The sequence below is a fragment of the Prionailurus viverrinus genome, chromosome B4, assembly GCF_022837055.1.
Source record: "Prionailurus viverrinus isolate Anna chromosome B4, UM_Priviv_1.0, whole genome shotgun sequence".
Taxonomy (NCBI): domain Eukaryota; kingdom Metazoa; phylum Chordata; class Mammalia; order Carnivora; family Felidae; genus Prionailurus; species Prionailurus viverrinus.
This window is the reverse complement of record NC_062567.1, coordinates 38,367,102-38,394,944: the sequence shown is the minus strand read 5'-3', so window position 1 is coordinate 38,394,944 and position 27,843 is coordinate 38,367,102. Positions and strand designations below refer to the sequence as shown.

Genomic DNA, 27,843 nt, shown 5'->3' with positions numbered 1-27,843 from the left:
TAAAGTGCTTAGAAATGTTTTTAACAGCTAAGCACCGCCTTAGTGTTTATTTGGAGGAAGGCTGTAATTTTTCCTTAACTAATGTGAAATTAGGACACAAGAAGTCTTGCTCTAGCCTCTAGAGATGTGAACCCAGGCAGAGACGAACCTTACTTAACGGGCTGAGCGGGGGTTTTGGGGGCCGAAGAAGCGGGTCTCCTAATCAAAGGGCTGGGAGGTGAGAAGCATGCGATTCCTTGGTCTTGAGACGATGGTAGGGCGGAGGAGGGCCGAAGTCTCACGCCCTAGTTGGAGGAGCGGCGGCGTGGAGGTACCAGTTTTTCCCACTGATACCTGCAATGAGGCAAGAGACCAACCCTTTGCGGACGGGGGTGGGGTGTGTGGGGTGGAGGGGGTGTTGAAAAGCGTTCCGTCCGCATTGCTTTCTCCGCTCCCGGGGACTGAGTGGAGGCGGTCCACCGGCGAATTTCCTCCGGTGGTGCTGCCGCCAGCCTCGCGCGCGTTCCCAGGGGGAGCCTACGTTCTGGGTTCTGCGGCCGACCGGAAGAGGCGGGGCTACGAGGCGGGAGCGCTCTGTGCGCCTGCGTGAAACATTTCCGTAGCGTGTGGTGTCCGACCCTAGTCTCAGAGTGCACGTGGAGTGCCGAGCCGCTTATCCAGGGGCCTCTCGGGCCTGGACCCTATTTCAAGTGAGCCGAGGCTTCGGGTGGGTGTGGAGGAAGTTGGGGAAGGGTGACTGCACTGACTCAGACTGGGGCGTCGGGAGGGGGACGTAGTACAAATGGTGTGGGACCCAAGGGCCGGGTCCAGCATAAAATGGAGGTTTTATGCCATTAGGGGCTGTTGGGACTGCTGAGTCGAGATTCGAGGCGATTCCCTTTCCCAGTCTAATAATGCTAAGTATGCGGTCTCCGTTTCCCTTTGCAATACGCGCGACTCTACCTTCTCCCATTTTTCTTTTCCCCAGTACTATGGGGCGCAAGTTGGACCCTGCAAAGGAGAAGCGCGGGCCAGGCCGTAAGGCCCGGAAACAGAAGGGTGCTGAGACCGAACTAGCCAGATTCTTGCCTGCAGGTAAGGGTTAGGCCTGGCCTCCTCCCCTCACCTCCTCCCTTCTCCAGTTCTTTAGGTTTTGCTCCAGTTTTTCATCTGTATCATATCCCCTTCCGTTTTTAGTCTCTGTAGTCACTGTTCAAGTAGACTTTTCTTTGAGCCGAGTTACCGAATTTAGACAGTTTCTAGAGAAACCAGAGTATATTATGTGAGTTATTAGAAAGTAAGTATGAATCAAACACTGTCCTTAGCACTTACAGAAGACGTAGCAGGGACTGAAGCACCCATGCAAGGGGAGGTCCAGTTTAACATTGAAGGAATTTAGACGACCTACACAGTTAGAGTTTAAAAGGATTTTAAGCTGGGGGACACCTGGATGACTCAGTTAAGAGTCCGGCTCTTGATCTCAGCCCAGGTCTTGATCTCAGGTCACGATCTCACAGTTTGAGGAATCGAGCCCCTTGTAGGGCTCTGTACAGCGCAGAGCCTGCTTGGGATTCTTTCTCTCTCTTCTCTATGCCTCTCTTTCTCTGTCTGCACCTGCCCTGCTTGTGCTCACTCAAAATAAATAAATAAATGTTAAAAAAAAAAAAAAGATCGTAAGCTGGGTTTGGGAGTGGAAGTTGAGAAGAAAGTGGTCACCATCAACTAGTTGTGTTGTGGAGGGCATGACTATGGCAAGGCACAGATCTGATTCCCACATGTCTGCTGCATGGAAGGCTGGGGTGGGAGAGAAGAATGGACAGGGCATTTAGAGAAAACAGTGCAGATTATTGAGGTATTAGAAAGTGCTAGGCACTATACTGAAGCTTTTGGATACATTATCTTGCCTCATTCATCTCTTTCTCTTAGCGCCCTGTGAGAGAGGCATTGTTAAGGAGATGAAAGCTGAGAGATTAAGTAACTTGGTCGTGTAAATGACAGGGCTGAGATTTAAACTTTCTATTTCTTGGAGAACATAAGAAAAAATCACCTACAAAGGTAAAATCTGCGGTTGGTTACTGAGTAAATTGAGAGGAAAGGAAAGGAGAAGACAAGACAGTTTTGTTTGTTACATAACTTCGTCCATTTCTTACAGACTTAGCAGTGTTTAAAATGGTGGAGCTTCTACAGGTCTTTCAACTCCTTCGGTCTTCTGTTGGCAGACTTAACGGCGATGGCAGAAGTGGTAGTGTAGGGACCACAGTGCCAGATCTGCGCAGCTTAGTCTTTGCATCTTGGTTTTGCCACAGAAGGAGCAAGTGTATGTGCCATGCTGGCTTATTTCAGATTGTTTTCACCATTTTCCTGAAGGAGGAATCATAACGGGTCCCATATATACCAACCCATTACCAGCTCAGACCTTTGGTGCGTTTAGTCATGTCTCTGTACACTAGGTCCAAGGCCAGAGAGAAAAGATGAATTTTGAATCTTTTGTTTCCAAGATGGTAGTAATGCTATTGATTGAAATCAGAAGCCTGGAGGGAGGCCCAGTTTGGATTGGGTGATGCACAACCAGATGGAGATCATCTTTACATCTCTCATCCAACTCTTCCTGGAGGGCTATGAAGCAAGTTACAACCTACTCCCTTTAATTAGTGAATTAATTTTTTCTTCACTTTTATTTTCTAATGTTCTTTTTTCATTTCCCCTGTGACCTACTGTTTTGCCTCTCTCTCTTTTTTAAATACAGCGGGTGATGAAAGTTCTAAGAGGCTGTCTAGTCGTGCTCGAAAAAGGTGAGTGTGGGTGTCCAGACTTCCATAGACGAAATTGGTACTGTTCATCTTTAGTCACATGATTACATGTGATCATACTGATGGAAAGGGTTGTTTGGGGACTGTTGCATTTCTATGCATTTCTATGGCAGAGTCTAAAGGTGTGTTCTGTTTCCTCCACATATCGTTTCAGGGCAGCCAAGAGAAGGTTGGGTTCTGCTGAAGCCCTTGAGATGCCTAAGTTTCCTGGGGCCAAACCATTCCCTGGAAAGTTACCAAAAGGTCAGTGAACATAGGAGCTGTGTGCTACATGAGAAGTCCTCTACGTCCTGGGTAGGGAAGGACTTGTTGAGCATTTCTGGAGTGAAAGGAACAGCCAGAGGACATTTTTAGGGGTAGAAAGTACAGGGTTCATCAGTGTGTGCCTGCCATCAGTCTAGGATTATTCAAACCCTTAGGAGTCTCTGGAGGAGCTGTCCAGACACCTGGTAAGAAGGGAGCCCAGTCCTTACTCCGTGCTTCTCAAGGCAAGAAGCGTCCAGCACCAACCCACAGCAGTGAGGAGGAAGAGGAGGAAGACGACTCCAAAGAGGATGATGTGGTGAACCAGGGGGGCCTCTGGGACTCTGAGGACAGTGACGCTGATATGATAGATGACTATGGCGCTGACTCCACTTCAGATGACAACGATGAAGGTGAAGAGGTGAGGTTTCTCTCTGTGGGTGTTCAGGAAGGGATCCTTGCCTTTTAGTTTTTCCAGATCCTTTTTTTTTTTTTTTTTTTTTTACATTTGTTTATTTTTGAGAGACAGAGTGAGACAAAGTGAGAGTAGGGGAGGGGCAGAGAGAGGGAGACAGAATCTGGAGTAGGCTCCAGGTTCTGAGCTGTCAGCACAGAGCCTAACATGGGGCTCGAACTCATGAACCGCTAGATCATGACCTGAGCTGAAGTCAGATGCTTAACTGACTGAGTCACCCAGGCAGTTGAGAATATCCGTCAGTGATGAGGATACGTGGAGTAGAGAAAAGGGGTTTTAGCATTCCACCACTGTTTTCCTGTCATCTGTGTTTTTGTTCAGTGCACATACAAGTATAGATAAGCTGTAGGATAGAGCATTTTGAAATAGGAGACTGTTCAGTGGTGGTGAGGATATGGTCAGGGGAATCTTTGAATGCCCAATGTGAGGGGAATAGAAATGCATACACATTTTTTATAAAGCATTTGGTATCTGAGAACCTTAGGAGTTTCTTCCTTTTGACCTAGTAATTCCGTTTAAGAAGATGATCCAGAATGTGGACAAAGATTTATTCACATTTATGTAGGGGTTCCTGGCTGGCTCAGTTGGTAGAACATGCAACTGTTGATTTCAGGGTTGTTAGTTTGAGCCCCATGTTGGGTGTAGAGATTACTTAAAAAAAAAAAAAAATCTGGGGCGCCTGGGTGGCTCAGTCAGTTGGGCGTCCGACTTCGGCTCAGGTCATGATCTCATGGTCCGTGAGTTTGAGCCCCACGTCAGGCTCTGTGCTGACGGCTCAGAGCCTGGAGCCTGTTTCAGATTCTGTGTCTCCCTCTTTCTCTCTCCTCCCCTGCTCATGCTCTTTTCTCAAAAATAAATAAATGTTAAAAAAATAAAAATTTTAAAAAATCTAAAAAAAAATTATCTATGTATTACACAATTAGTATATGTTAGGAAAACTCAGGTGATACAGGGTTGTATAGGATGAAAAGAAAGTTCCCATTTGCACTGTTTCTCACAGTCTGCCTTTTCTCTACAGAGTTACTGTTAGGAGATTTGCAGACACCTTGTGGACCTTAATGCCCAAAACTCTGAAAACTGCCAAAATAACCAATATGCTTCAGTAAATTATGGTTCATTTATATACTAAATTAACATTTGGCCGTTATGTCTATGCAAATGCTGGTGATCTGTGAATAAATGAAAAAAGGCAGGAAACACATGTGAAAATGCATCACGATTTCAACTATGAAAAATAGTATGTCTGGAAGAAATGTGGCAAAATGGATATCCAAGGACAATTTTTGTCTCTTCTGTATACATATGGGGGTGTATTAACATTCAGAACTTTTAATGGGAAGTGAGTTACACACAAAAGTAGAATAGTGTGATGAAACTCTATGATGTTACTTAGTTTCAACAATGGTTGACATATTCACTTCTGTTCACTTCTTTAGCTTTCCTCCTTCCTTCTGAGAGTTACATTTGCGTTTAGGAAACAAAGTACAGAGATGGGATACTACTTGGGAGGGTGACAGAGCAGGCTTTGCATTACTAGCCCCTGCCTCTTTTTTCAGCTGCTGCCCATTGAGAGGGCTGCCCGGAAGCAAAAGGCCCAGGAAGCTGTTGCTGGGTGAGTTTTGGAAACTCTTAGGATGGAGCCCAGGCAACAGCTGGGATGAAGGAATTGAGGAAGGAGGAGGTGTCTGTTTTCATCTGTGAATCACTGTTTCTGGACCTGTTTGTAGGAGCCAATGGAGTGAGGAGGAGACTGAGGAGGAGGAGGAGGAGGAGGAGGAAGCCGAGGAAGAATCCCCTGAGTCAGGCCCTCAAAAGAACGATGAGACAGATGGGGGCCTGCAGATCAATGTGGATGAGGAGGAGCCCTTTGTGCTGCCCTCTGCTGGGGAGATGGAGCAGGATATCCTTCCAATGCAGGGTGAGGGGTAGGGAGAAGGTGCTTGAGAGAGGGGATTTCCAGGCCCTGGGACATCACCAAACAGTTCCTTAACACGTCCACATGCCCAGGCTCCAGACTTGCAACGAATTCACAAGCGCATCCAAGATATAGTGGCAGTGCTGCGTGACTTTGGGACGCAGCGGGAGGAAGGTAGATCTCGTTCTGAATATCTGCACCGGCTTCAGAAGGATCTGGCCACTTACTACTCCTACGGAGACTTCCTGCTTGGCAAGCTCATGGACCTCTTCCCTCTGTCTGAGGTAATGAATTCTAATCTAAGGCCCCTTCTGCTTTTCTTTTCTTATCTTCTCTGTTTTACCCTGAATGAGGAAGGCAGTCCGTCTCCTTGCTCTTTTCTCTTCTGGCTGAGCTCCTTGGCCAGCCTGACTTGCTCCCTGCCATTTTGCTTCCTCAGTTGGTGGAGTTCTTAGAAGCTAATGAGGTACCTCGGCCCATCACACTCAGGACCAATACCTTGAAAACCCGGCGCCGAGACCTTGCTCAGGTGAGGGCTGGATTTTGAGATTTATCTCAGGGAAGTGTTGACTTCTAACCCCAGAGACTCCTCTTTCTCACTCTGAAGGGGGTTGGGGGGCTGGGGTCTTAGTACGTAAGCATTTCTTGTACAGGCATGATCCCAGGAGGCAAACCCAGGCAGGCTTAGTGTCATGCTGGATTTATCTGACTGACTCAGGGCCCAGGACCTCTGTGGAGTGGGAGACTCATCCCTTCAGCCTCTGTTCCTTGTGACAGGGTTAAGACGCTGGCATCAGGGAAAAAGTGCTGCCTCAGAACAAAATGGGAGTTGTCTGCCTTTTAGATCATTGAAGAGTTGGTAAAACTGTGGTTCCTGCCCCCAGAAAAAGACATGACACACATGAACAAACAGTATTTTAAACTCCTCGTTTCCAAGGGTTCAGGGACCCCATGGTAAAGACCACTGTTCTACGGTTAGTGGTGTGGTGTTGTATGTAGTCTTTCTCCTGGTGCGAAGGTAACCTACCTGATCTTTATCTTTAGTGTGTTGTGATGTTACATTTTTGGATGGCAGGGGTGCCTGAGGCTTTTGGAAAATCAGAGTTCAGTTCCAGGAAACAAAAGGACAGGAGCTGACAGTCTGCTCCATTGGGCTGGAATTCAGACCTTGAGTTGGAGCCTCAGGCTAAGGGAAAGGACATCATAGGATGGTATGGGAGAGGCCACAGCCAATGAGTCTGTGGTGATTGTATCGTGACTACAAGCTCTGGAAGTGGTGGTGCCACAGGCCTCAGTAGAACCACGTTTTCATATTTCCACCTGTTTTCTGGGTGTAGGAACCTACAAGGTCTTAAAATCTTCATTTTATCTTCAGGCGCTAATTAACCGTGGCGTTAACCTGGATCCCCTGGGCAAGTGGTCAAAGACTGGACTGGTGGTATATGATTCTTCGGTGCCCATTGGTAAGTGTTCCCTGCCTGGAAGCCCTTCTGTCCCTGCCCTCGTCCCAGCATGTCACAGATGGGTGTCCTTCCACAGGTGCTACCCCCGAGTACCTGGCTGGGCACTATATGCTTCAAGGAGCCTCGAGTATGTTGCCAGTCATGGCCTTGGCACCCCAGGAACACGAGCGGATCCTGGACATGTGTTGTGCTCCTGGAGGAAAGACTAGCTACATAGGTATGAAAAGGGAAGGTGGCGTAGGAGCCATTTGGCTTTCTGCTTTTGGAGTAGATGGGGTTGCTAACTTACTAGTGTGCAAGAAAACCATACACAAGCAACTAGCAGAGTAGTGAGGAGTGTAGGCTCTGGAGCCAGCCGGGTCCAGCCCCATGTGTGCTACTAACTACCCATATGACCTCAGGCGAGCCCCTGGTCTTCTCTCGTTATCTGTAAAATGGGGTGGTAAGTGTCCTTGGCTTGGGGGTTATATTATGCTTGGGTTGTTAGGATTAAGATACACTGTTAGAAGTCCTTGGTCAAGTGTTCAGCACATAAGTAGTCATAACCATTTCATTTAGCTGTTAGCACCAAAAAGATGTTCGGTAACAGCGAAAGAAACCACACCAGCAGTCTTGTTCATCTCACAGTGCAGATTGGATAGACCCGTACAGTAGACTGTGGGGAGGAGGCTTATTGGGAGTGAAGTTGCCTTGAAGCAGTGAGACTTCACTTACGGGTTCTTGGGCAGGAGGGTGGCCAGCGGGTGTGGAGGCAGAGGAGCTGGCTGGTGAGCACTGTGCCCTCTCTCCCCTCAGCCCAGCTGATGAAGAACACAGGTGTGATTCTTGCCAATGATGCCAATGCTGAGCGGCTCAAGAGCGTCGTGGGTAATCTGCACCGGTTGGGAGTCACTAACACCATCATCAGCCACTACGATGGGCGTCAGTTCCCCAAGGTGGGGTTCCCCTATGTGTGTCTCTCTTGAGGTCTTCCAGTTCACCTGTCCCCTTCCTGACCTCACGGTATTTAGACTTGCTCCTAGGAAATAATGGTGCGGTACAGGTTGCCAAAACATCTAATTAACCTAACCTACCTCTTCTCCCCAGGTGGTGGGGGGCTTTGACCGAGTACTTTTGGATGCACCCTGCAGTGGCACCGGGGTCATCTCCAAAGACCCAGCTGTGAAGACTAACAAGGTGAGGAGTTGGGGGGTGGGGCTAAGGGTGGGAGTGGGGGCCAGCTGATAGGGCTTGGCTGGGCCTTGCAGAGGTGGAATGGGAGGTAGAGGGGCACCTTGAGCAGTTAGTAGCTCGCCTCTTCTGAGGCTGCCTTTTGAAGTTTTGACACCCTCGTATCGGTCTCTCCTTGGGACAGGATGAGAAGGACATCCTGCGTTGTGCTCACCTTCAGAAGGAGTTGCTCCTGAGTGCTATTGACTCTGTCAATGCCACCTCCAAGACAGGTGGCTACCTTGTCTACTGCACTTGTTCCATCATGGTGAGGCCTTTGTTGTGGCAGAGCAAGAGGGGACAGGGCTAGGGGTCTCTTTGCCCCTTAGAGCTCTCTTCAACTCCAGCTCTGCTTTTCCGTCCATTTTTGTCTCCCCCACATATCCAGGTGGAAGAGAATGAGTGGGTGGTAGACTATGCCCTGAAAAAGAGGAATGTGCGGTTGGTGCCCACAGGTCTAGACTTTGGCCAGGAAGGTTTTACTCGCTTTCGAGAAAGGCGCTTCCACCCCACTCTGCGTTCTACCCGCCGCTTCTATCCTCACACCCACAATATGGATGGTTTCTTTATTGCCAAGTTCAAGAAATTCTCTAATTCTATCCCTCAATCCCAAACAGGTAAGCAGTCTGCTCTTTCTCCCCTTCATCACCCACCACCTTTGCTCTCTCTGCCTTGAAAGAGGCGTGTGACGCAGGGAAGGGAGGTACTTCTGCCTCCCTTACACCAGCCTTTGCGTGCTTGGATGAGAAGCCTCTTTCATTTCAATTAGAATTGTTCCGGAGCCTGGACCCCATTTGAGTGTATGTTAAAGCACACGTACAGATGGGGACTTTTCCCTTGATTCTGCCAAGTCGCTGCAGTCTTTCGGCACTAGATGCACTCCCAGTGCAGTTGTGGTTTCTTTTCCTTCTTGGCCAAGGGGTGCCTTCCTGGTAATAGACCTCTGCTGGCCCAGCACTGTCAGCACCGGGTTGGCACAAGTCTCCTCAGAACTATCAGCAGTTCTCTGAGTCCATCACGTTAATTGCAGCTCTTTTTCTCAGTCATCTTGAGTCTGGCCTGGATCTCAGAGAGAAGGGTGGGGTTTCTGGAACAGGCTTGATGGTGCTGCATGCTGGGATATAACCCAGGTTTAGTTAGAAGAGGGAGAGGCAGGTTTCTTGGACTATAAACTGTGACTTATTGAGTTGATTTTTTTATTTACTTATTTAAGTAACTTCTTAAGTTCAAGCCCAGCATGGGGCTTGAAATCATTACCCTGAGATCAAGAATCATGTGCTCTACTGACTGAGCCAGCCAGGTGCCCTGATTTTTTTTTTTTTTTTCTTTATAAATAATGTCCCTCACAAAAGTCACATCTGAATGTTAACAGAAACCTTAAGAACTAGAACTAGAGAAATTTGCTGTAACTTTTTTTTTCACTGTAACTTGAAAAGTACCTATTTAATGTCATTTCTCACTTACGTCTTACTGGCTTGTTTCTGGTTGCTATGTGTGACTTATTTTCTTGTATCTCATCAAAATCCACATGAAAAAAAAAATGGTCTTTGATTTAAAAAGCCCAGTGCTTCAGGTGTATTCAGGATTTCCCTCCTCCTCAGAGTGCCTTGTTACCTCCTGCCCTCAAGGGGACAGAGCTTCGTTTGAAACCTTTTTGCCTATGGGTGGGGAATGATCCCTTTCTCGTAATTTATTTTTTGATCCTTTTTTCCTTAATACGAGGTTCAAATATGACTTGAGTAAAGGCCAGGTGATGTTAAGTAATACGAATTTAGGTAGTGTGCTCTTAGGCACTATCCCAGCTGTGTGGAACACTTGGCCAACAGTACCCAGGCAGTTTTCTTACCTTAATACCATTTACCTGCTCCACTAATGATGAGGATCCAGTGATGAGGCCCATTTTCTCAAACCATATGCTTAATTTTAAACCAGGAAATTCTGCAGCTTCCACCCCTACAAACCTAGACTTGCCTGAGGTGAAAGATCAGATGACCCCCAAGCCTAAGGGCAGCAGCCATCCTGCCAAGAAAGCCAGAGTGGCTGTGAAAGCAAAGCAGCAGTTGCAGAAACGGCAACATCCCAAGAAGGCCTCCTTCCAGAAGCAGAATGGCATCTCCAAAGGGACAGACTCAAGTTCGCCTACTGTATCTTGTGACACAAAGTCCCAAGCTTCTTCTAAGCTCCAAGATAGCAGCCAGCCAGCTCAAAAAGCTGAAGTGATGAGGGGACCAAAGGTGCCTAGGAAACTAAAGCAACAGTCAGCTATGCCACAGGCCTCCAAGAAAGTTGCCTTCCGAAAGCAGAATGCTTCCAGGGGCACGGACACGGAAGTGCCAGTGCTATCCCTCTCCAAGACCCAGGCCACTCTCAAGCCTGAGGACTGTGATCAGCCCCTTGGAAACAGCAAAAGGGCTGAGAAGGTAAAGCAGCAATTGCCAGAACAGCCTTTCAAGAAAGCTGCCTTCCGGAAGCAGAATGGCACCCCCAAGGGGCCTGAGACTTCCACTGTGTCCCTTCTCAGTTCCAGCCGGCCCCCACCAGCGAAGAGGAGAAAATCTCAGTCCAGAGGCAGCAGCCATCTGTCGTCTTAGACGAATGGTTGAAAGTAGGCAGGGGTGGTTCATTACTGTTAATCACTGGTTTGGAACTATGGCCTCTGTGAGGTTGGTGTCCCCACTGTGCATATGAAATCTAATACACATTTTATACTCTCTGGCCACTGTGTGTTTTTTGAGGGGACTGGGTCCTGGCTTTGCTGCTTAAGGGTAGGGCTGGGAAGGTGGGACAGGGACCCTCTGAAGAGAGGAAACTGGTATACTGAGAAATCAGTTTCAGGCTCCTGGGTTTCCGTGGTCTCAGGGAGGAAGAGTCATGGAGTCAGAGCTTAGGGTAGTTGGACTCCGGGGAGAGGAGGGCAATAGGGATGTAGGGAGGATGGACATCCTGCCACCAGAACCCAAGGAGTACTGAAGGGCCTGGATTTTATGTCTTTCTGCCACCCTGGCTGGATTGCAGGCGTGGACTGGGGTCCGCTCAGCCTCAGACCCGGAAAGGTCCAGGTGCCAGCCTCCAAATGAGCCTTTCATTGGCTTCTTCCCTGTCCTTCCCCGCCCCCCTGACCTCTGCCCCTCCCGCCGAGCTGTCTGATTGGTTGTTCCGTGTCCGCCTGGCGCCTCATTGGCTCTTCTCCCTTGCCCTCCATCCCTGCTCCTGTAGCGGTCCTGGTCTCCCAGCAGAAGACGCAGCCATGAATCCGTTATTCGGCCCCAACCTCTTCCTCCTACAACAGGAGCAGCAGGGGCTGGCCGGACCGCTAGGGGAACCCCTGGGAGGCGACCACTTGGCCGGGGGAGGGGACGTGTCCCCGGCGCCGCTCGCCCCGGCCGGCCCGGCTGCCTACTCGCCGCCCGGGCCGGGCCCGGCGCCCCCCGCCGCCATGGCACTCCGCAACGACCTGGGCTCCAACATCAACGTGCTCAAGACCCTGAACCTCCGGTTCCGCTGCTTTCTGGCCAAGGTGCACGAGCTGGAGCGCCGCAACCGGCTGCTGGAGAAGCAGCTGCAGCAGGCGCTGGAGGAGGGTAAGCAGGGCCGGCGGGGCCTGGCTCGCCGCGACCAGGCCGTGCAGACCGGCTTCGTCAGCCCCATCCGGCCCCTGGGGCTGCCCCTCGGCGCCCGGCCGGCCGCCGTCTGCACCCAGTCGGCGCGGGTGCTGGGCTCGCCCGCGCGCTCGCCAGCCGGCCCCCTCGTGCCCTCCGCTGCCAGCCACTCGTCGCCTTCCACCTCCACCTCCACCTCCTACTCCTCGTCAGCCCGCTTCATGCCCGGCACCATCTGGTCCTTCTCTCACGCCCGCCGGCTCGGGCCGGGACTGGAGCCCACTCTGGTGCAAGGGCCTGGCCTGTCGTGGGTGCACCCCGACGGGGTGGGCGTCCAGATCGACACCATCACCCCCGAGATCCGTGCGCTCTACAACGTCCTGGCTAAAGTGAAGCGCGAGCGGGACGAGTACAAGCGGAGGTAGGGGACCGGGCAGGTGGGGACCGGGCTCAGTGTCATGCCACACATGGGGCCTGGACTAGGTGTGGGTCCAGGAGAGGAGAGCGTTGCGGCCCAAGAATCAGGGAGGAATAAAATGAGAGTAAAGTTCCTGCTGTAAGGAGGAGCTTGGAAGTATTTACACGGCATTGGATACAGGAAGACGGGAATCCACAGGGAATGCAGAAGTCGCACTCGTGACAGGAAGAAGGAGACTCGGAGCGGAGTGCTGTGGGGAATATGTATCTTTCTTGTGGCTTTTCTTTCTGTCCCATCTAGACCGCAGTGTTTGGCTGCCCCTGTTCTGTGGGGTTGTATGAGATGTGAAAGGGTCTCGCATTTGAGAGGTCACATCTGGGGTAATACCAGTCTCAGCCCCCAGGGCACTTTTGTGATAGAAGCTCCAAGTACTGATCAAAAGGATAATTGCTTTCATTTGGGAGTCTACTGAAATTAGGAGGGGGTGGTGAGGGAGGGGCTGCATCTCACAGTGGGCGATCCTACCCCTGCTCTGGGTTTCCCAAAGCAGTGTCGGTGGAAACTGGGTACCTACCTACTCAGTTCCATATGAAAGGCTCTGGGGCCTCAGAACATTGTGTGGAGTAAATAAAGGAAAGAAAAAAGAAAAGAAAAGAAAAAAAGGGGAAAAGGAGTTCCCTAGGGAAAGGGGGAAGGGACTGGTAGTTGTCCTAGGGCCATGGAGGCTGGGGGAATCTGTAAAAGCACAAAGAGCCAAAGGATGACGAAATGTGAGTAGAGCCAGCAGAGGAAGTGAGTGGGGAAAAGTTGAGAATATGGACACACCCTGCGAGTACAAGGCATCTGGAGGGCAGGCCCAGTGCTCCCTGAGGATGAGGATTTGGCTTTCTGCGGGGGACTGGCAGGGTAGCACAAGGGGCCAGGAGAAGGGATGTGATGCTAGCGCTGGCTGTACAAGTGGATCCCTTAGAGGGTTGATAACCAGGCCATTAGTAAGGAGCACGAGCACAGCCAGCTCTTTGTAGACTTTGAGGGATGCCATGGTGGAGGAGGAGGATGACAGGTCAGAAGGAGGCTTTAGTTTGGGCGCCATCAGGTTTAACCTCTTAATCAGCTACTCTGACCCCTTGTGGACAGGCCTGGGAACTACCTTTGCAGTCCTGTGTTGCAGCTTGGTGTGGGCTGGGGCTTGGCTGAATGCTATGAGAAATTACCCCTGAGTCTGGGGGCAACCTTCAGGGGTCTGTAACCTGCTAGAGTCTAGCAGATCGCACATCAGCAGGCTTTCTGAGGTTGAGTCCTGTCCTCATGCTGGCTTCCTTCGTTGTAGTCCATGTTATAAGTACCTTTGGGACTCTCAGACCTCCTAAAGCCATCACGCAGATGCCACCCAAAACCAGCCTGCCCCTGCCCCTGCCCCCGCCCCTGCCCCTGCATGAGTTAATTAACACTGTCAGCAGCAGAACGGGGGCAGTTCTGGAATGCATCCATAACCACAGAAACAACTGCTGTTCTCCGGTATTTTTTTTTTTTTTTTTTTCTTAACTGAAAGAGTGTTTGTCCTTGGTCCAGCTGTCCAGGGCAGCAGAGAGTTATTCCTTGGGGACTGATGAGCTCATCGCTCTGCAGCATGCTGCTGTGCAGAGGGCCCCGCAGCTAGAGTTGTATGGTACGTGACACTGGCAGTTACTCATTCTTCCACCCCAGATCCTGTGCCCTCGTTCTGTTCTCTTTAAAGCAACACTGTAGCTCCTGTCAGTAGCCCGGAAGTCATGGGTATAGCTTGAGCACTAAACTGGGAAGGAGCTGAAGCCTCCTGGGTTCTATTTTCAGCACCCCTGCTGTGTGCAGCCTTGGGTGGATCTCTCTTTCCTGGCCTCAGTTTTTCTAGTGTAGGAATGGCCCCGGCTTCCTCACTTTGCTCCAGGATATAATTTATTTGGGAGAGAGGTCTTTAGTAAACACAGAATACATGGAAATTGTTCAAATTCTACTCATGTCTAGGGGACCTTGTAAGTGAGATGAGATTTGAATGGAGGTCGGAAGGAACCTATTTGTGGGAAAGTCTGGATGGAGAGCAAATAGGATTCTAGTAAGCATCCAGGGGGACCATGCGACTCTTGATCTCGGGGTCCTGAGTTTGAGCCCCATGTTGGGTGTAGAGATTATACTAAAAAAAAATTAATAAATTTTAAAGAATTCTAGTAACTTCTAGATGACTTATTTTCAGATTTTTTTGTGTGTGTTCTAAGACTGTGTTCATCTCAATCCTTCCCTAATTTCCTTACTTAAATTTCTACCTGAATTTGTCGCTTGCTACCCTTTCCCATGCATCTTGCCCAGGGCCATCGTCACCTTGTGAGTCTTGCTTTCTTTCTCCAGGGACTCACAGGCTCAGGAGTATGAGGGTACTGCATTCCATGCCTTCAGGTTGTAGATGGAGAAACCACAGGCCCCAAAAAGATAAAGTCTTATCTATGAAACTGTATAACTTGATGCTGCGAGGGCCCCTCACTGGCCCCGACTGTCTGAGAATGCCAGTGCAAAAGTGGGAAGGACATGGGGGCAGCAGGGAAGGGTGGACAGAGAGCCAAGAGGGCCTGGGGCTGGGCTGTGTGATGGGCCAGCAGGGTGGTGGCCAGGCTGGCCGCCTCTTCCCTGCCCATGCGGGAGGGGCAGCGGGTGATGTAGAGGAGTTATTATTAGGAACACTGCAGTGCAGATGCGGGGGAGGAACAGGGAAGAGGCTGCAGGCGAACCCGGGGAGGAGAGGAGGAAGGAGGGTTGGGGGGGAGGATGGAGGTGGGGAAGGGAGGATTGAGTCCCATGTCTGCAGAACCCACTCGCTTGGGCTTTCATTTTTCTTGCCGTCCTCTTTGAGACTTTAGCCATGTTTCTGATACTGCGGTTTCTCTCGTGGTATCATCCCCTCCTTTCTCACACTGGAAGAAGCGGCAGGCACTGAGAGTCTGTGTGAACGGGGTCTGAGAAGTTCCGCCATCCCGGCCACCCTCGCAGGGTCCCAAAACCCTAAGCAGGGCCAGGGCCGCCTCCACTGCCCTTTCACCTTGGCGATGCCAGGGCCTGTGCGCCTGCTCACCGTGGACTCACATTGAATGAAAAACCTAGCCCCGGGCAGCCAACCCTGCCTGCGGCCAAGGGTGTCTTTTAGCCACTTGGGGTTCTAGTCTCGGAATTCTAGAGCCTAGGACATGCTGCTTCTGGTTCCCAGCCACTGTAGAGCGAGGCACTTTTTCATACTCTGATCTCCCTGTCCCTCCAGGTTTGGGTGCCTGGGAACTCCAGGCTCCTGCTTCCCACAGGTTTCTTGCTTCAGGGCCGGCCCGGTCTCCTCTCTACGGCTCGCTTCCACGGGTCCTGGGTGGGCGGTTTCTGGAGCTTGTGGGGGATGGACTTTGAGCATCTCCTACCAGGCTCTTGACCAACTCTGTTGATGTGGTGTGTGTCCTGCAGCTGCTTCTCCAGGGTTAAATGGCACCACAAGAGGCAGGGCAGCGGGCTAGAGGAGCCCTGGTCTGGTGCAGGCAGGAGGCGGGAGACCGGATCTGTGCCACTGAAGGTGGGGGACCGGGCTGGTGGGCCTGGTGGTCTGGTGCGGGCAGGACAGGGGAGGAGGCCAGCCAGGCAGCTGGTGGGGCTGGGGCCTGAGGGGACGGGCGCCATGAGGGAGCACAGTGGCAGCAGTTGCTCTTAAATACAGTTCCTGGGGCGCGGCCCAGAGGTTCCGGGAAGGCAGCTGGCCGACTCGCACTTGCCAGGAAGTGTGGAGCCACCGGACAGCTGCGGCTGGCCACCCGCTGGTCGGCCAGACGTGGCTGCCCACAGCCCCGGTGCATCTAGGGCACCAGACCTAGAGTCAGGGAGAGGCCTGAGCCAGAGGGGTGGGGAGCAGGGAGCTGCCGGGGTGGGGTGGGACTCTGCACCCACGTTCCCTCCCTGCCCCCTGTGTCTGCCAGGTGGGAAGAGGAGTACACTGTGCGGATACAGCTGCAGGAGCGAGTGAACGAGCTGCAGGAGGTGAGGGCCGCCTGCCCCCCCCCAGCACCCTCAGCCCCCTGCTGCCCACACGCCCCCCCCCCCCCCCCACCGCCCTTCCTTGTCTTCATCTGCCTCCTACCTCGGCAGCGCCGCTAGCCGCTAACGGTGGGGCTTTCTCCCTGACTGCAGGAAGCCCAAGAGGCTGACGCCTGCCAGGAGGAGCTAGCGATGAAGGTGGAGCAGTTGAAAGCGGAGCTAGTGGTCTTCAAGGGGCTCATGAGCAATGTGAGTGCAGCCGCCGCACCCCGAAACCGGCCAGAGCAGGCGGGCCCCTCGAGTTTGGGCCGGTTGACTTCCTGGTCACTGCCGCCGCCTGGTGTGCCGTGCCTCTCCCTCTGCCTGCCCCCCACCCCACCCTCATTCAAGAGGGAGAGAAGGAACGGAAGTCCCAGTGTCGTGTCTGAGAGGCAGTGTGGCCTCCCTCATTTCTAGAGGTGGTTAAGCAGTTAGTTAAGAGGCCAGATCCCGGCTCTGCAAGCTGCTAGCAGTGTGGCCCTGGTGAGTCCCCCCACCGCTCTGCCTGTGTCCTCTGTGGAATGGGCGAGGCAAGGCACGTGCCCGTGAAGACATACTCTACTTAGCACCATGCTGGCACAGACGTAATGCCGAAGTGTCTGCCGTTCTTCTTGTAATACTTTCTCCACTCTTGTAACTGCCACTGTCCTCTCTCTCTGGCAGCGTAAGTTCTGGGAGGGAGCCCCTGCACGCCCCGGGCCACCGTGTCCAGGGCTCCCCCCGCCCGTGCTAACAGCGCGCCAGCTGCATGAGCAGCCCACGAGTGCCGGGGGAGGGCGTCCAGGAGGAGGGGTCAGCGGTGATATGTGACTGGAAGGGTGAGGGTCTTGCCAGGGCCCTTACTGGTCCTTGTCCGGAGTGCTGGCTGCCTCCTCACCGCTCCCTGCGTTCCCCGGACAGAACCTGTCTGAGCTGGACACAAAGATCCAGGAAAAGGCCATGAAGGTAGATATGGACATCTGTCGCCGCATCGACATCACCGCCAAACTATGCGACGTGGCTCAGCAGCGCAACTGTGAGGACATGATCAAGATGTTCCAGGTGAGGGCACTGGACTGCCCGCAGGCCCCGGGACGAGGGCAGGCCTTGGCCCCAGACACCCTGCCCACACCTCCCTGGTGCCTGAGCTCCTCAGGAGAGGGTGGGGGCAGGCTGTGAACCTTGCATCATTGCTGGCTGGGAGCCGGGCCCTGCCCTCCTTCTTGGAGGACCTTACCTCGGCCCCCTGGGGCCCTTGGTGGGACGAGGCTTGGGGGGCAAGGAACAGCCTCTGAAAGAGAAGGTTTGGAAGCGTCTCTAACACCGTCTCTCCCCTCCCTCTCTCTCTCCTCTGTCCACCTCCTCTCCTCTCTTTCTTTCATCTTTTCTTGCTTTCTCCACAGAAGAAGCTGGTTAGTTTTGCTCTCATGCAAGCTTTTTAATGTCCCAGTCCCAGTTTCTAAACCACCCAGGCCTCGGCCGTCAGTTTTGACCCGCTGGGCTTTTCGGCACAGATTTCTTTTCCTGTCTCTGTTTTCCTTGCCCTTCCCCCCTTTACTCTACCTCGTGCCCTCTTTGCTTCATTTCTATCCCTTCTGCGGCTTTCCAGATCTGGATATATGATTCAGGTTCTCCTTTGTCTACACCGCGTCCTCCTCTTCCTTGCAGCCAAAAACTTTCCTTTTAGTTTGGTCATTTCATAAGAAAGACTTTTTTTTTTTTTTTTTTTTAGAAAACAAATCCTCTGTAGCCATTATGCACATCATAGCGTGGTCACAACAGGCCATTTCTCCCCTGATCTTACCGCCCTATTTTCTGTTTCTTCTTTTTCTTCCTTCTCAGTCTGCAGCCCTGTTCCCATCTGTGTCTGTCTGCCTGTCTCTCGGTAACTCTGGTGTCTGTTCCTGTCGTTGTAACTGTGTCTTCTCTCTCTGTCCACCCCGCCCTCCCGCTGGTTCACGCTTCTCCCCTCCCACCCGCCCCACCCCTGCCGGCGCCCACCCGCCCTTCTCCTCATGCACCCGGCCTCGTCTCTGTAGTCTCTGCACTTGTCTCCCATTAAGGTCCCATCCATGGGGGGGCGGAAGCGGGAGCGCAAGGCTGCCATCGAGGAGGACACCTCCCTGTCGGAGAGTGATGGGCCCCGCCAGCCCGATGGGGATGAGGAGGAGAGCACAGCCCTCAGCATCAACGAGGAGATGCAGCGCATGCTCAACCAGCTGTGAGTCCCGAGTCCTCCAGGCCCACCCTCAGCAGCCCCCCAGAGGCCGGAGCTCCCCGACAGTGGCCCTCCGCCCGCAGGAAGGCCCCACCCCCCTCTTGACAGCGGGTTCCCTGTCTCTAGGAGGGAGTATGATTTTGAGGACGACTGTGACAGCCTGACTTGGGAGGAGACTGAGGAGACCCTGCTGCTTTGGGAGGATTTCTCAGGCTATGCCATGGCAGCCGCAGAGGCGCAGGGAGAGGTAACGGCCCCTCCCGGCCTCAGGGCCCCGCCAGTCCTGCCCCCAAGCTGGATGCCCCGTCCCCCCCTCCCCTCCCTGCACTCCTTGCTGCTTTCCCTCTGTGGCCTCCATCCTGTACCTGCCTCTCCCATCTTCCTTCTTCCTTCTCTCAGCTTTCAGCAGCTTCCTTTAACCGGACTCTCTCTCTCTCCCCTGCCTCGCCCCTGTGGAATGCCCCCACCACCCTCCCCATTGGCCTCTCCCTTGCTTCCCTTTCCGCTTCAGCAGCAGGAAGACAGTTTGGAGAAGGTGATCAAAGATACCGAGTCCCTGTTCAAAACCCGGGAAAAAGAATATCAGGAAACCATTGACCAAATAGAGGTAAGACTGGCGTTGAAGCCGAGGCCCACGGGTGGCCCGTGGGTTGTGAGTGGGGCGGCGGGACCCCAGACACCAGGCCTTCCCCCTTTCTTTTGTGGGGGTGGAACCTTAAGAAAGACCTCAGGTTCTCCAGGGAGGAGGACAGATGTGGGCTCCGATCTCAGCCCTGTCACCTACTTTCTACCACTCCAACTTCTAACAGGCTGCTTATGGTCTCTCAGCCTGTTTTAGTTGTCACGCGGGACCTTTTTTTTTTTTTTTTTTTAAGCTTAGTTATTTTGAGAGAGAGACAGAGTGAGTGGGGAGGGGCAGAGAGAGAGAGAGGGAGATACAGAATCCCAATCAGGCTCCTCACTGCTAGCACAGAGCCCAGTTCGGGGCTTGAACTCACAAACCGTGAGATCATGACCCAAACGGAAATCAAGAGTCAGATGCTTAACTGACTGAGCCACCCAGGTGCCCCTCAAGCGGGATCTTGATCGTTGTTTGAAGATCAAATGAAATGATGCACACGTAGAGCTGAGGGCAGTGTCTGTCTCCTAGTAAGCATACTGCATGGCGGCTTTATTAGTATTATCACTCCTGGTGGTGTGATAGTGGAGTCCTCTAAGAAGTGAACTTGAACTTGGGTGATTCTTCAGTTCAGCCTTTCAGCTGATGGAGGAACCTCCGTTGTCATTCCCCAGCCTGGAAGATCCTTCTCGAGATGGCAAGGGAAGCGGGTGCTCTAACTTAGACGCTAGGTCTGCAGGGCTGTAGCGGTTTGTGGCACCCTGGGTGGCGGGGCTGAGGGGAGGGGGCTGGCTGCGGATCCTGGGTGCCCTCCTGCTCGTGGAGAGGACCCCTCCCTGGCCCTGAGCGCTCCGGCTTGGGGAAGACGCATGTGGGCCTCTATAACTCTCAGCCTCTCTTCAAGCCCACTTTTAGCACATTTATACCCTTGCTTGTCTCACGCCGCCCGCATTTTGAGATGGAAGTTGACAGATGATTCTCCTACATGCTCATCCTCCCAACACACATCAAGTGGTCCTGCTCCTTTAAGCCAGACTGTTTTTGTTGCTTGCCCAGGCAGACAGATGCTAAGTTTTAAAGGCGCAGCTAGGTTTCTGTTCTCTGTTGAGTAGAGGGGAAGGGAGAGTCGCTCTCTGCTCGCTCCTTGACACCCATGTCACAGTCTTCCTCTTTTCTCGCAGCAGATTGGTGTTAGGAGAGGTGTTGGGAGAGCTGACAGGGGGCTTTGGGTACAGTGCTGACTCTGGTGACCCATCCTGGGGTCACTGGCATAGATGCAAGGAGCATTTCCCATTGTCGGTGGTAAAGCCAAGGCCCAGGTGGAGGTTGGGAGGGAGTTCATCCTTCCTCTCCATCTAGTCCCAGCCCTACCCTGTCTCTGGCCACACAGTGAGTCTGCAGTTTTCAGTGGAGGCTGTTAGATGCCTCCCAACTGTGGTGCTGCCTCTCCTCACCCCTGCTTTAAAATAAAATAAAAAAAAAATTTTTTTTTAATGTTTATTCATTTTTGAGAAACAGCGCGTGAGCAGGGGAAGGCAGAGACAGAGGGAGACACAGGGTCCAAAGCAGGCTCCAGGCTCTAAACTGTCAGCACAGAGCCCGACACAGGGCTAGGACTCATGAACTGTGAGATCATGACCTGAGAGGAAGTCAGACGCCCAACCGACTGAGCCATCCAGGCGCCCCTCCTCACCCCTGCTTTAAATGCATGAAGTAAGGGCATATGTACAGATATGTACAGACAGCTGGTGGTCCTAGCCTTGTCTTTGGATAGAATATAATTGCTTCATTTCTTTCTTTCCTGTCCTGGTGAGTGCTGGGCTCTGGAAGCTAGCCCCTTCCCCTGCTGCTGTCCTTAGCTGGAGAAATTGGGGTGTAGGTGGCAGCCAATCTGGGCAAGAGCTGGTGACATCATGCCTTCCTGCACTGAGCACGCCCTGCTGCTCTGGAACCAGGGCCGCCATCCGAGCTGTACTCACTGGGCTTCTGACCCACCCAGGCCACCATCTCTTCTCTCCGGCCCTGTGACCCATTTACTTCTTCCTCCCAGTTCCCATCCTCTCCCTGTCCAGTTTGGATTAGTTCTGGGTGGTTTCCTCTATCCAATTCAGATTATTCACGGGTAGTTTCCTACCCTTTCTCTTTTGCTCTCAGGCAGTCAAGCAGGTTACTTCCAAGCCGTTTTATTCTGCCTCTCTGTTTGGCCCCTGTCCTTTGTACCCCAAACAAAGAGAGGCAGCAGATTGTCTCTGGCCCAGATCTTTTCCACATCACCCCTCCTCTCAGCTCTACCTCAAAGCCTGTGGCAGAATCTGGCTCAGAGGGAGTTCGTATTTCCTTGATTCTGAGCCCACCTTTTCCCACATGTAACATTTCTTGAACCGGGATACATCTTACACGCAGTAGGACATTGGGTGTGGCAGAAATCTTTCTGTTGGACTCTGAGAACTGCCCACTCAGGAGACGAGAGTGGTAAGAGGAGGATTGAGCCTCTTTCAACAGTGCGGGGCAGGTCCCCTCCTTTGTGCCATGAGGCTTGTGGCTACTTCAAAAAGGCTCACTAAGTAATTTCCCATCTTGGGGCTGGGCACATGCAGAGATGAGTAAGACCTGGGGCTGGGAGCGGGGGCGCCTGGGTGGTTCAGTTGATTGAGCTTCTGACTTCGACTCAGGTTGTGATCTCGAGGTTTGTGAGTTCAAGCCCCTCATGGGGCTCACTGCTGTCAGCACGGAACCCACTTCAGATCCTCTGTCCCCCTTTCTCTCTGCCCCCTCCCCCACTTGTGCTCTCTCTCTCTGAAAAATAAACATTAAAAAAAAAAAAAAATGGAGGCGCCTGGGTGGCTCAGTTGGTTGAGCTTCTAATTTCGGCTCAGGTCATGATCTTGTGGTTTGTGGGTTCGAGCCCCGTGTCGGGCTGTGTGCTGACAGCTCAGAGCCTGGAGCCTGCTTCAGATTCTGTGTCTCCTTCTCTCTTGCCCTTCCTTCACTTGTGCTCTGTCTCTCTCTATGAAAAATAAAATTAAAAAATTTTAAAAAGGCCTGTGGCCACCTTCCAGGAGCACCCAAATTAGTGAGGGAGACAGACTGGGTGCCGCATTGTATTGGGCCTGCAGGAAGCCCAGGGAGGGAGCAAGGCCGTGCACAGATAGCCACCCTGGGCTCTCTGTCCTGCCCACACTTAGGTTCCTCTTGTCAGTGAAGGTCTGTTGCAAGAATGCAGGCCTGTAGCAGAGACCTCTGCCTTCGTCTGTAGGCAAAGATCCCCCGGAAAACTAAAAGGAATGATGGTATATTGGTGCCTTCTGGCTTGATCGGACTTTTTTATTTAAAAAAAAAATGTTTATTTTTGAGAGAGAGAGAGAGAGAGAGAGAGAGACACGGAGCAGGGGAAGGGCAGAAAGAGGGACGCAGAGGGTATGAAGCAGGCTCCTTGCTGTGAGCATAGAGCCCAGTGCTGGGCTTGAGCTCACGAACCATGAGATCATGACCTGAGCCAAAGTCAAGAGTCAGCCACTTTGCCGACTGAGCCACCCAGGTGCCAGCATCTGACTTATTTTGAAATCTGAGCCTTCACCCGTGGCCACCTGGGCCCCATGCCTGGTGCTCTTGGTGTGTTAGCCCCTGGGGGTTAGGGGCAGGGGCACTGCTGACCTGGATGGTCTCGTCCTGCGCCTACCACAGCTGGAGCTGGCCACGGCCAAGAATGACATGAACCGGCACTTGCACGAGTACATGGAGATGTGCAGCATGAAGCGGGGCTTGGACGTGCAGATGGAGACCTGCCGTCGGCTAATCACCCAGTCTGGAGACCGGTGAGGACCTCCCCCTGGAGTGTGGGGTGCAGCCCGCCTTCTGTGTCCTCTTCCAAGGGTGCATGCACCAGAGGCCGTTGGTGGGCAAGCCCTGAGAACCCTGTAGCTAAAAACCAGCAAGGAACAGAAGGGGCATGGGGGCAGTTTTTTATTGAAAGCCAGGCCCACAGTTCGTGCATCTCTCTGTGAGTTAAACCCCAACAAAAAAGTAAGTTCTAAAAAGTCACAAAAATACTACAGAGAGACACAAAGCTGGGGCCATCAAGTCTGCACTCGGGCTCAGACAACATCTCTCATACTGCGATTTGAGATATTTCTGAACTCTGAGCCTCCCAGAGTCCCCAGGATAAAGACAGGGACCATATCCCCCATCAGGGTGGGGCGGGAGGGATTTCCCTCTCCCTTCCCCACTGCCCTCACCCTGCATCCACCCTCACCCCTGTGGCCCTCCTGCCCTTGCCTGAGATGGCATTCACTGGCCTGCCAGAGAGTAAGGCCACGGGAGAGGAATGCCAGTGTCATCAGGATTCCTCCCTGCCCCAAGGTGACAACTGGTGTTTTTTTCTAGAAAGTCTCCTGCTTTCACTGCGGTCCCGCTTAGCGACCCGCCGCCGCCGCCGCCAAGCGAGACTGAGGACTCCGATCGCGATGTCTCATCTGATAGCTCCATGAGATAGGGACCTACCTCCAGCCTGGTGGCCTGGGGCCCCACCCTGCCGGGAACTCACAGAGGCAGAGGGGTGGGGGGTTCACAGAAGGGGAACGCCATCCATCCCGCCGCACCAAGCCTCGCCCCTGGGGACTGGGGCGCTCCTCCCTCGGGCTTCCTGCCTTAGTCCTTGGCCTTCAGGGTTCTGAGGTGTCTGGAGCGAGGCTCAGCCTGCCCTTCCCAGGTGACTCCCACCACAGCTGGGGCTCTCCTGCCTTCACGCGTGGGCGTCTGCTACTTCTCATCTTTAAAATGCTGCCAGAGCGATCGTGGCCCCTTACTTTCTCCATTGAGTAAGGAATGTGATTGTCAGATCTTCCTTCCATCTCTTGAGGCCTCGAGCCAGCTTACTGTCTTTGATTCTGTACTGGTGCTAACTGGCCCAGGCACTGGTATGAAGTGGATTAGGCTGGTCCTTCCAGGGCTTGTGCAACACACATGCAGTGGGAGAGGGCTTCCCTCCAAGGTGCAGGTGGAGGGAGGCGGGACCGGGCAGGGCGCTCTGTCCCCCCTTGCATTGTCATCCACCCGTGGATGGCAGTGATGGGGCTGTGACCCGTCCTTTATGGAAGTGCCATGCATTGAAGGGGCCTCCGGTCTAGGCGGCTTCTGGATCCGACTGGGTGCAGTACCGTGGAGGGAGATGGAAGTTTCCCAATGCTGAGTGGCAGAGAAAAAGGTGAAGCTACTTGTATGTGTGTGTGCATGTGTGGTGTGTGTGTGTGTGTGTGTGTACATGTGTGCTCAGGGTCTCAGTTTCTTCAAGTATCAGCTGAAGATGTGCCTCCTCCGTGCCTGTCATACACTGAGAGCAGCAGGCTGAGATGTCCTGGACTTGGAAAAGCTTGGGAGAAACTGGGGAGCCGTGAATGCGGACACGTCAGCATAACTGCCTGAGGGAAGCTGTGCTGAGCGGACATTTGAATGGAGTCTTTAATAATAATGAAACTGGCGAGTATTTATTGAACACTTCTGTGTCACTGTTTCAAGCACTTTCTGGTAGTAGCTACATCATCCCCTCTGTGAGGCACACACCGGTTTTCCTCGACATACAAACAGGTGCAAAGGAAGGCACCTGGAAGTGGTAGGTAACTTGCCCAAGTTGAACAAGTGGCAGAGGCCCTGGACCACAGTTTGTGCATTTAACCCTCTGTAAGTTATACAACAAAAAAGTTTTAAAAAGTCACAAAAAATACTAGAGAGACACAAGCTGGGGCCAAGTCTGGTTCTGGGCCCAGAACCAGGGCCTCTGCCCACGTGGCTGGTGCCAGCCTGTGTCTCTGCCCACAGAGTCCTCACCCACAGATGACGGCAGTAATCCTCTTAAACCGCGGTGGGCATTACCCCTTTTCCTGATCATTTGCTGCACAGTGCTGTGCACTTATGTAGCCGACTGAACATAATCCTTCTGGAAAACCTTTAGAGGCTGGGTGTAGCGGATCACTTTGCAGATGAGTAACTAGGGCACACAAAAGTAAATAATTTACTCAAGACCTCACACCTGTGAGGCAGGGTGGAATTTGCACCCTGGGGTTTCGACTGTATTCCACGTTGCTAGCGCTCTGCTTCCGAGTGACCAGGTAACCAGTCAAGGCCGCGAGGACTTGGTAGCCCAATTCCTAAGCCCTGACTCCCTGTGCCGGTGTTCCTCCTCCAGGGGGCGGCAGACAGAACAGCTTTCAGAGAGAGGAAGCCAGGTGACCCAGTGACAAAACAGCCTTGTCCTCTGAAGTGGACATGCCCCATCACATAGCACCTAAAAGCCTTGGAGGGAAACTAAGCCAAAGCGAAGACAGACTGGTCTTCAAATTAGTGAGTGCCCATGCACATGTGCTTTTGTAAGGCCTTTCACTTGGGCCCAGGACCTACAGTGGAGTTTCAGGTCTGGTTGGGGTATGCTGGGCCCTTCTTGGGTACTCGAAGCAAGTCTATTTCTCTTTGGCACCAGCCTAGCTCCCCTCCCGTTTATCCCAGACCCTGGAAAAAGCTAAAAAACAAAAAAAGCCCATAAGAGTTGGTTGGATACAGTATACTTTATTGATGGTACATGATAAGGTAGGGCTCCCCAAGCCCCTCCCCTTCTTCAGGGGGTCTGGGATGGAAACTGGAGGTCAGGAGATTCTCAAGTGTGTTGGGTGACAAACGGGGGCAAGGACTCCCCAGCAGCTGAGGGCCTCTCTCTTCTTCCTCTTGCTGGGGCTGGTGGTCCAGGGGGCTCTTACTCCTTGGAGGCCATGTGGACCATAAGGTCCACCACCCGGTTGCTGTAGCCAAATTCATTGTCATACCTGAAAGAGGGTCACGAGTTCAGGTCTATTTTCGTGAACCGGCCACCAGAGGGCGCCACACCCCCCAACCACACCCCAGCAGCATACCAGGAAATGAGCTTGACAAAGTGGTCATTGAGCGCAATGCCAGCCCCAGCGTCGAAGGTGGAAGAGTGGGTGTCACTGTTAAAGTCGCAGGAGACAACCTGGTCCTCAGTGTAGCCCAGGATGCCCTTGAGGGGGCCCTCTGATGCCTGCTTCACCACCTTCTTGATGTCATCGTATTTGGCCTAAAAAGGTAAAAACGAGATGGTTATTCAAGTTCCAATCTTGCTGTTTTTTACCCAAGACACAAACCCTGAGCCCACGAATCCTTTTCCAACTCCTACTTACAGCTTTCTCCAGGCGGCAGGTAAGATCCACGACGGACACATTGGGGGTGGGGACACGGAAGGCCATGCCAGTGAGCTTCCTGCAGACAGCAGGCAAAGCAGGGTTAGTACTGCTCCTCCCGGTTCCACAGACCCCCAGGGCAGAGAACAGCAAGGAACCTCACCCATTCAGCTCAGGGATGACCTTGCCCACAGCCTTGGCAGCGCCAGTAGAAGCAGGGATGATGTTCTGGGCAGCCCCTCGGCCATCACGCCACAGTTTCCCAGAGGGGCCGTCCACGGTCTTCTGGGTGGCGGTGATGGCATGGACTGTGGTCTGCAAACATGGAGGAGGGAGTGAAGGCCCGCACAGCACCCCTAAAGTCATCTACCCCTTGACCCCCTCCTCCCCCGGGAAGACCTGAGACAGTGACCTGAGCCAGTCCCTCGGAACCCTCAATGCCCCATGGTCCCCACAGCCCAGGGCCACATTCGAAGAAGGGAAATGGATCTAGCCCTGGGTGAGAAATAAACACACTGGGCACTTTCCCCATCACCCGTACCATGAGTCCCTCCACGATGCCGAAGTGGTCATGGATGACCTTGGCCAGAGGGGCCAGGCAGTTGGTGGTGCAGGAGGCATTGCTGAAAAGAGGGAGGCAGGTCAAGGCAAGAACACGTCTACCTGGCAACACACAGTACCATCTGACCACCTCCCCACTCCCCTCTGCTGTGCTCACCTGACAATCTTGAGAGAGTTGTCATACTTCTCGTGGTTCACGCCCATCACAAACATGGGGGCATCAGCAGAAGGGGCAGAGATGATGACCCTCTTGGCCCCACCCTTCAAGTGAGCCTGTGGTAGAGTAATCATCATAATCTACACTCTCCCTCTCCTTAAGGGTTCCCCATCATTCCCGCTATACCAAACCCCACCCCCCATCTTTACTCTCCCTGCCACTCACCCCAGCCTTCTCCATGGTGGTGAAGACCCCAGTAGACTCCACAACATACTCAGCACCAGCATCACCCCATTTGATGTTGGCGGGATCTCGCCTATAAAGGGAGACAAACTGAAAGCTCAGGGACATGGGGTACCATGTACCACCCAAGGTTGTCAGCCCATCCTAGTAACTCCCTCAAAGCAAATTCCACCCTGTTCCGTCTTCTACACTTACTCCTGGAAGATGGTGATGGGCTTTCCATTGATGACAAGTTTCCCGTTCTCAGCCTTGACTGTGCCGTGGAATTTGCCGTGGGTGGAATCATACTGGAACATGTAGACCTGGAGGGACAAGTGAGGGCCATCAAGCGGCTGCGCTTCAGCCAGGCTCTGCTCCCTACGCCAGCTGTGGGGGCAGCACTCACCATGTAGTTGAGGTCAATGAAGGGGTCATTGATGGCGACAATGTCCACTTTGCCAGAGTTAAAAGCAGCCCTGGTGACCAGGCGCCCAATACGGCCAAATCTGGTAAAGACAAGAGGTGAGAAGGAATGAAAAAAGGGTAGAGAATTCTCCCAGGCATGGAAACAGCCCTAGACCAACCCATCCTCTTCCAGAGGTTAGAAGATGGCACTTCCCTCCAGAAAAGTCCAAGAGGTCTAATTTTATCTTTCTTGAGCAACCCTGCCAGGACAGCCTGGCCAGAAAGTGAAGCCTGCCCAAGAAGTGATTAGGTT

General features: G+C 52.8%; 3 protein-coding genes across 14 annotated transcripts in view; 2 read left to right on the top strand and 1 right to left on the bottom strand.

Moving 5' to 3' along the window:
- The first annotated feature begins 540 nt into the window (after positions 1-540).
- Positions 541-10,809, top strand: NOP2 (NOP2 nucleolar protein). 2 transcript variants are annotated; one of them, XM_047865266.1, is made up of 16 exons: positions 541-689; positions 968-1,074; positions 2,726-2,771; positions 2,944-3,032; positions 3,209-3,453; positions 5,064-5,119; positions 5,235-5,407; positions 5,507-5,706; positions 5,862-5,951; positions 6,798-6,885; positions 6,962-7,102; positions 7,681-7,820; positions 7,972-8,061; positions 8,240-8,362; positions 8,483-8,711; positions 10,027-10,809. In XM_047865266.1, the coding sequence occupies exons 2-16, from the start codon at positions 972-974 to the stop codon at positions 10,683-10,685; spliced, it is 2,472 nt and encodes an 823-aa protein (XP_047721222.1). In that variant the 5' UTR covers positions 541-689; positions 968-971; the 3' UTR covers positions 10,686-10,809. The 2 variants fall into 2 exon arrangements, with proteins under 2 accessions (XP_047721222.1, XP_047721223.1); XM_047865267.1 differs by lacking the exon at positions 8,240-8,362.
- Positions 10,810-11,311: 502 nt separating this feature from the next.
- Positions 11,312-24,492, top strand: IFFO1 (intermediate filament family orphan 1). Of its 11 annotated transcripts, none has more exons than XM_047865271.1 (10): positions 11,312-12,114; positions 16,089-16,149; positions 16,300-16,395; positions 17,086-17,226; positions 17,571-17,576; positions 18,228-18,385; positions 18,509-18,629; positions 18,897-18,989; positions 22,686-22,816; positions 23,385-24,492. In XM_047865271.1, the coding sequence occupies exons 1-10, from the start codon at positions 11,342-11,344 to the stop codon at positions 23,491-23,493; spliced, it is 1,689 nt and encodes a 562-aa protein (XP_047721227.1). In that variant the 5' UTR covers positions 11,312-11,341; the 3' UTR covers positions 23,494-24,492. The 11 variants fall into 11 exon arrangements, 9 of the variants coding, with proteins under 9 accessions (XP_047721227.1, XP_047721226.1, XP_047721225.1 ...); XM_047865270.1 differs by having other exon boundaries at positions 18,894-18,989; XM_047865269.1 differs by having other exon boundaries at positions 17,568-17,576.
- Positions 24,493-25,539: 1,047 nt separating this feature from the next.
- GAPDH (glyceraldehyde-3-phosphate dehydrogenase) overlaps positions 25,540-27,843 on the bottom strand; it is a 29,419-nt gene continuing 27,115 nt past the window's right edge. The window contains exons 6-14 of the mRNA XM_047865948.1: positions 27,532-27,631; positions 27,342-27,448; positions 27,129-27,219; positions 26,904-27,019; positions 26,727-26,808; positions 26,349-26,500; positions 26,186-26,264; positions 25,901-26,082; positions 25,540-25,813 (exon numbers count right to left, since the gene is read on the bottom strand). Coding sequence (XP_047721904.1) covers positions 25,744-25,813; positions 25,901-26,082; positions 26,186-26,264; positions 26,349-26,500; positions 26,727-26,808; positions 26,904-27,019; positions 27,129-27,219; positions 27,342-27,448; positions 27,532-27,631 — 979 coding nt within the window. The 3' untranslated portion in view covers positions 25,540-25,743. The remainder of the gene's footprint in view (positions 25,814-25,900; positions 26,083-26,185; positions 26,265-26,348; positions 26,501-26,726; positions 26,809-26,903; positions 27,020-27,128; positions 27,220-27,341; positions 27,449-27,531; positions 27,632-27,843) is intronic.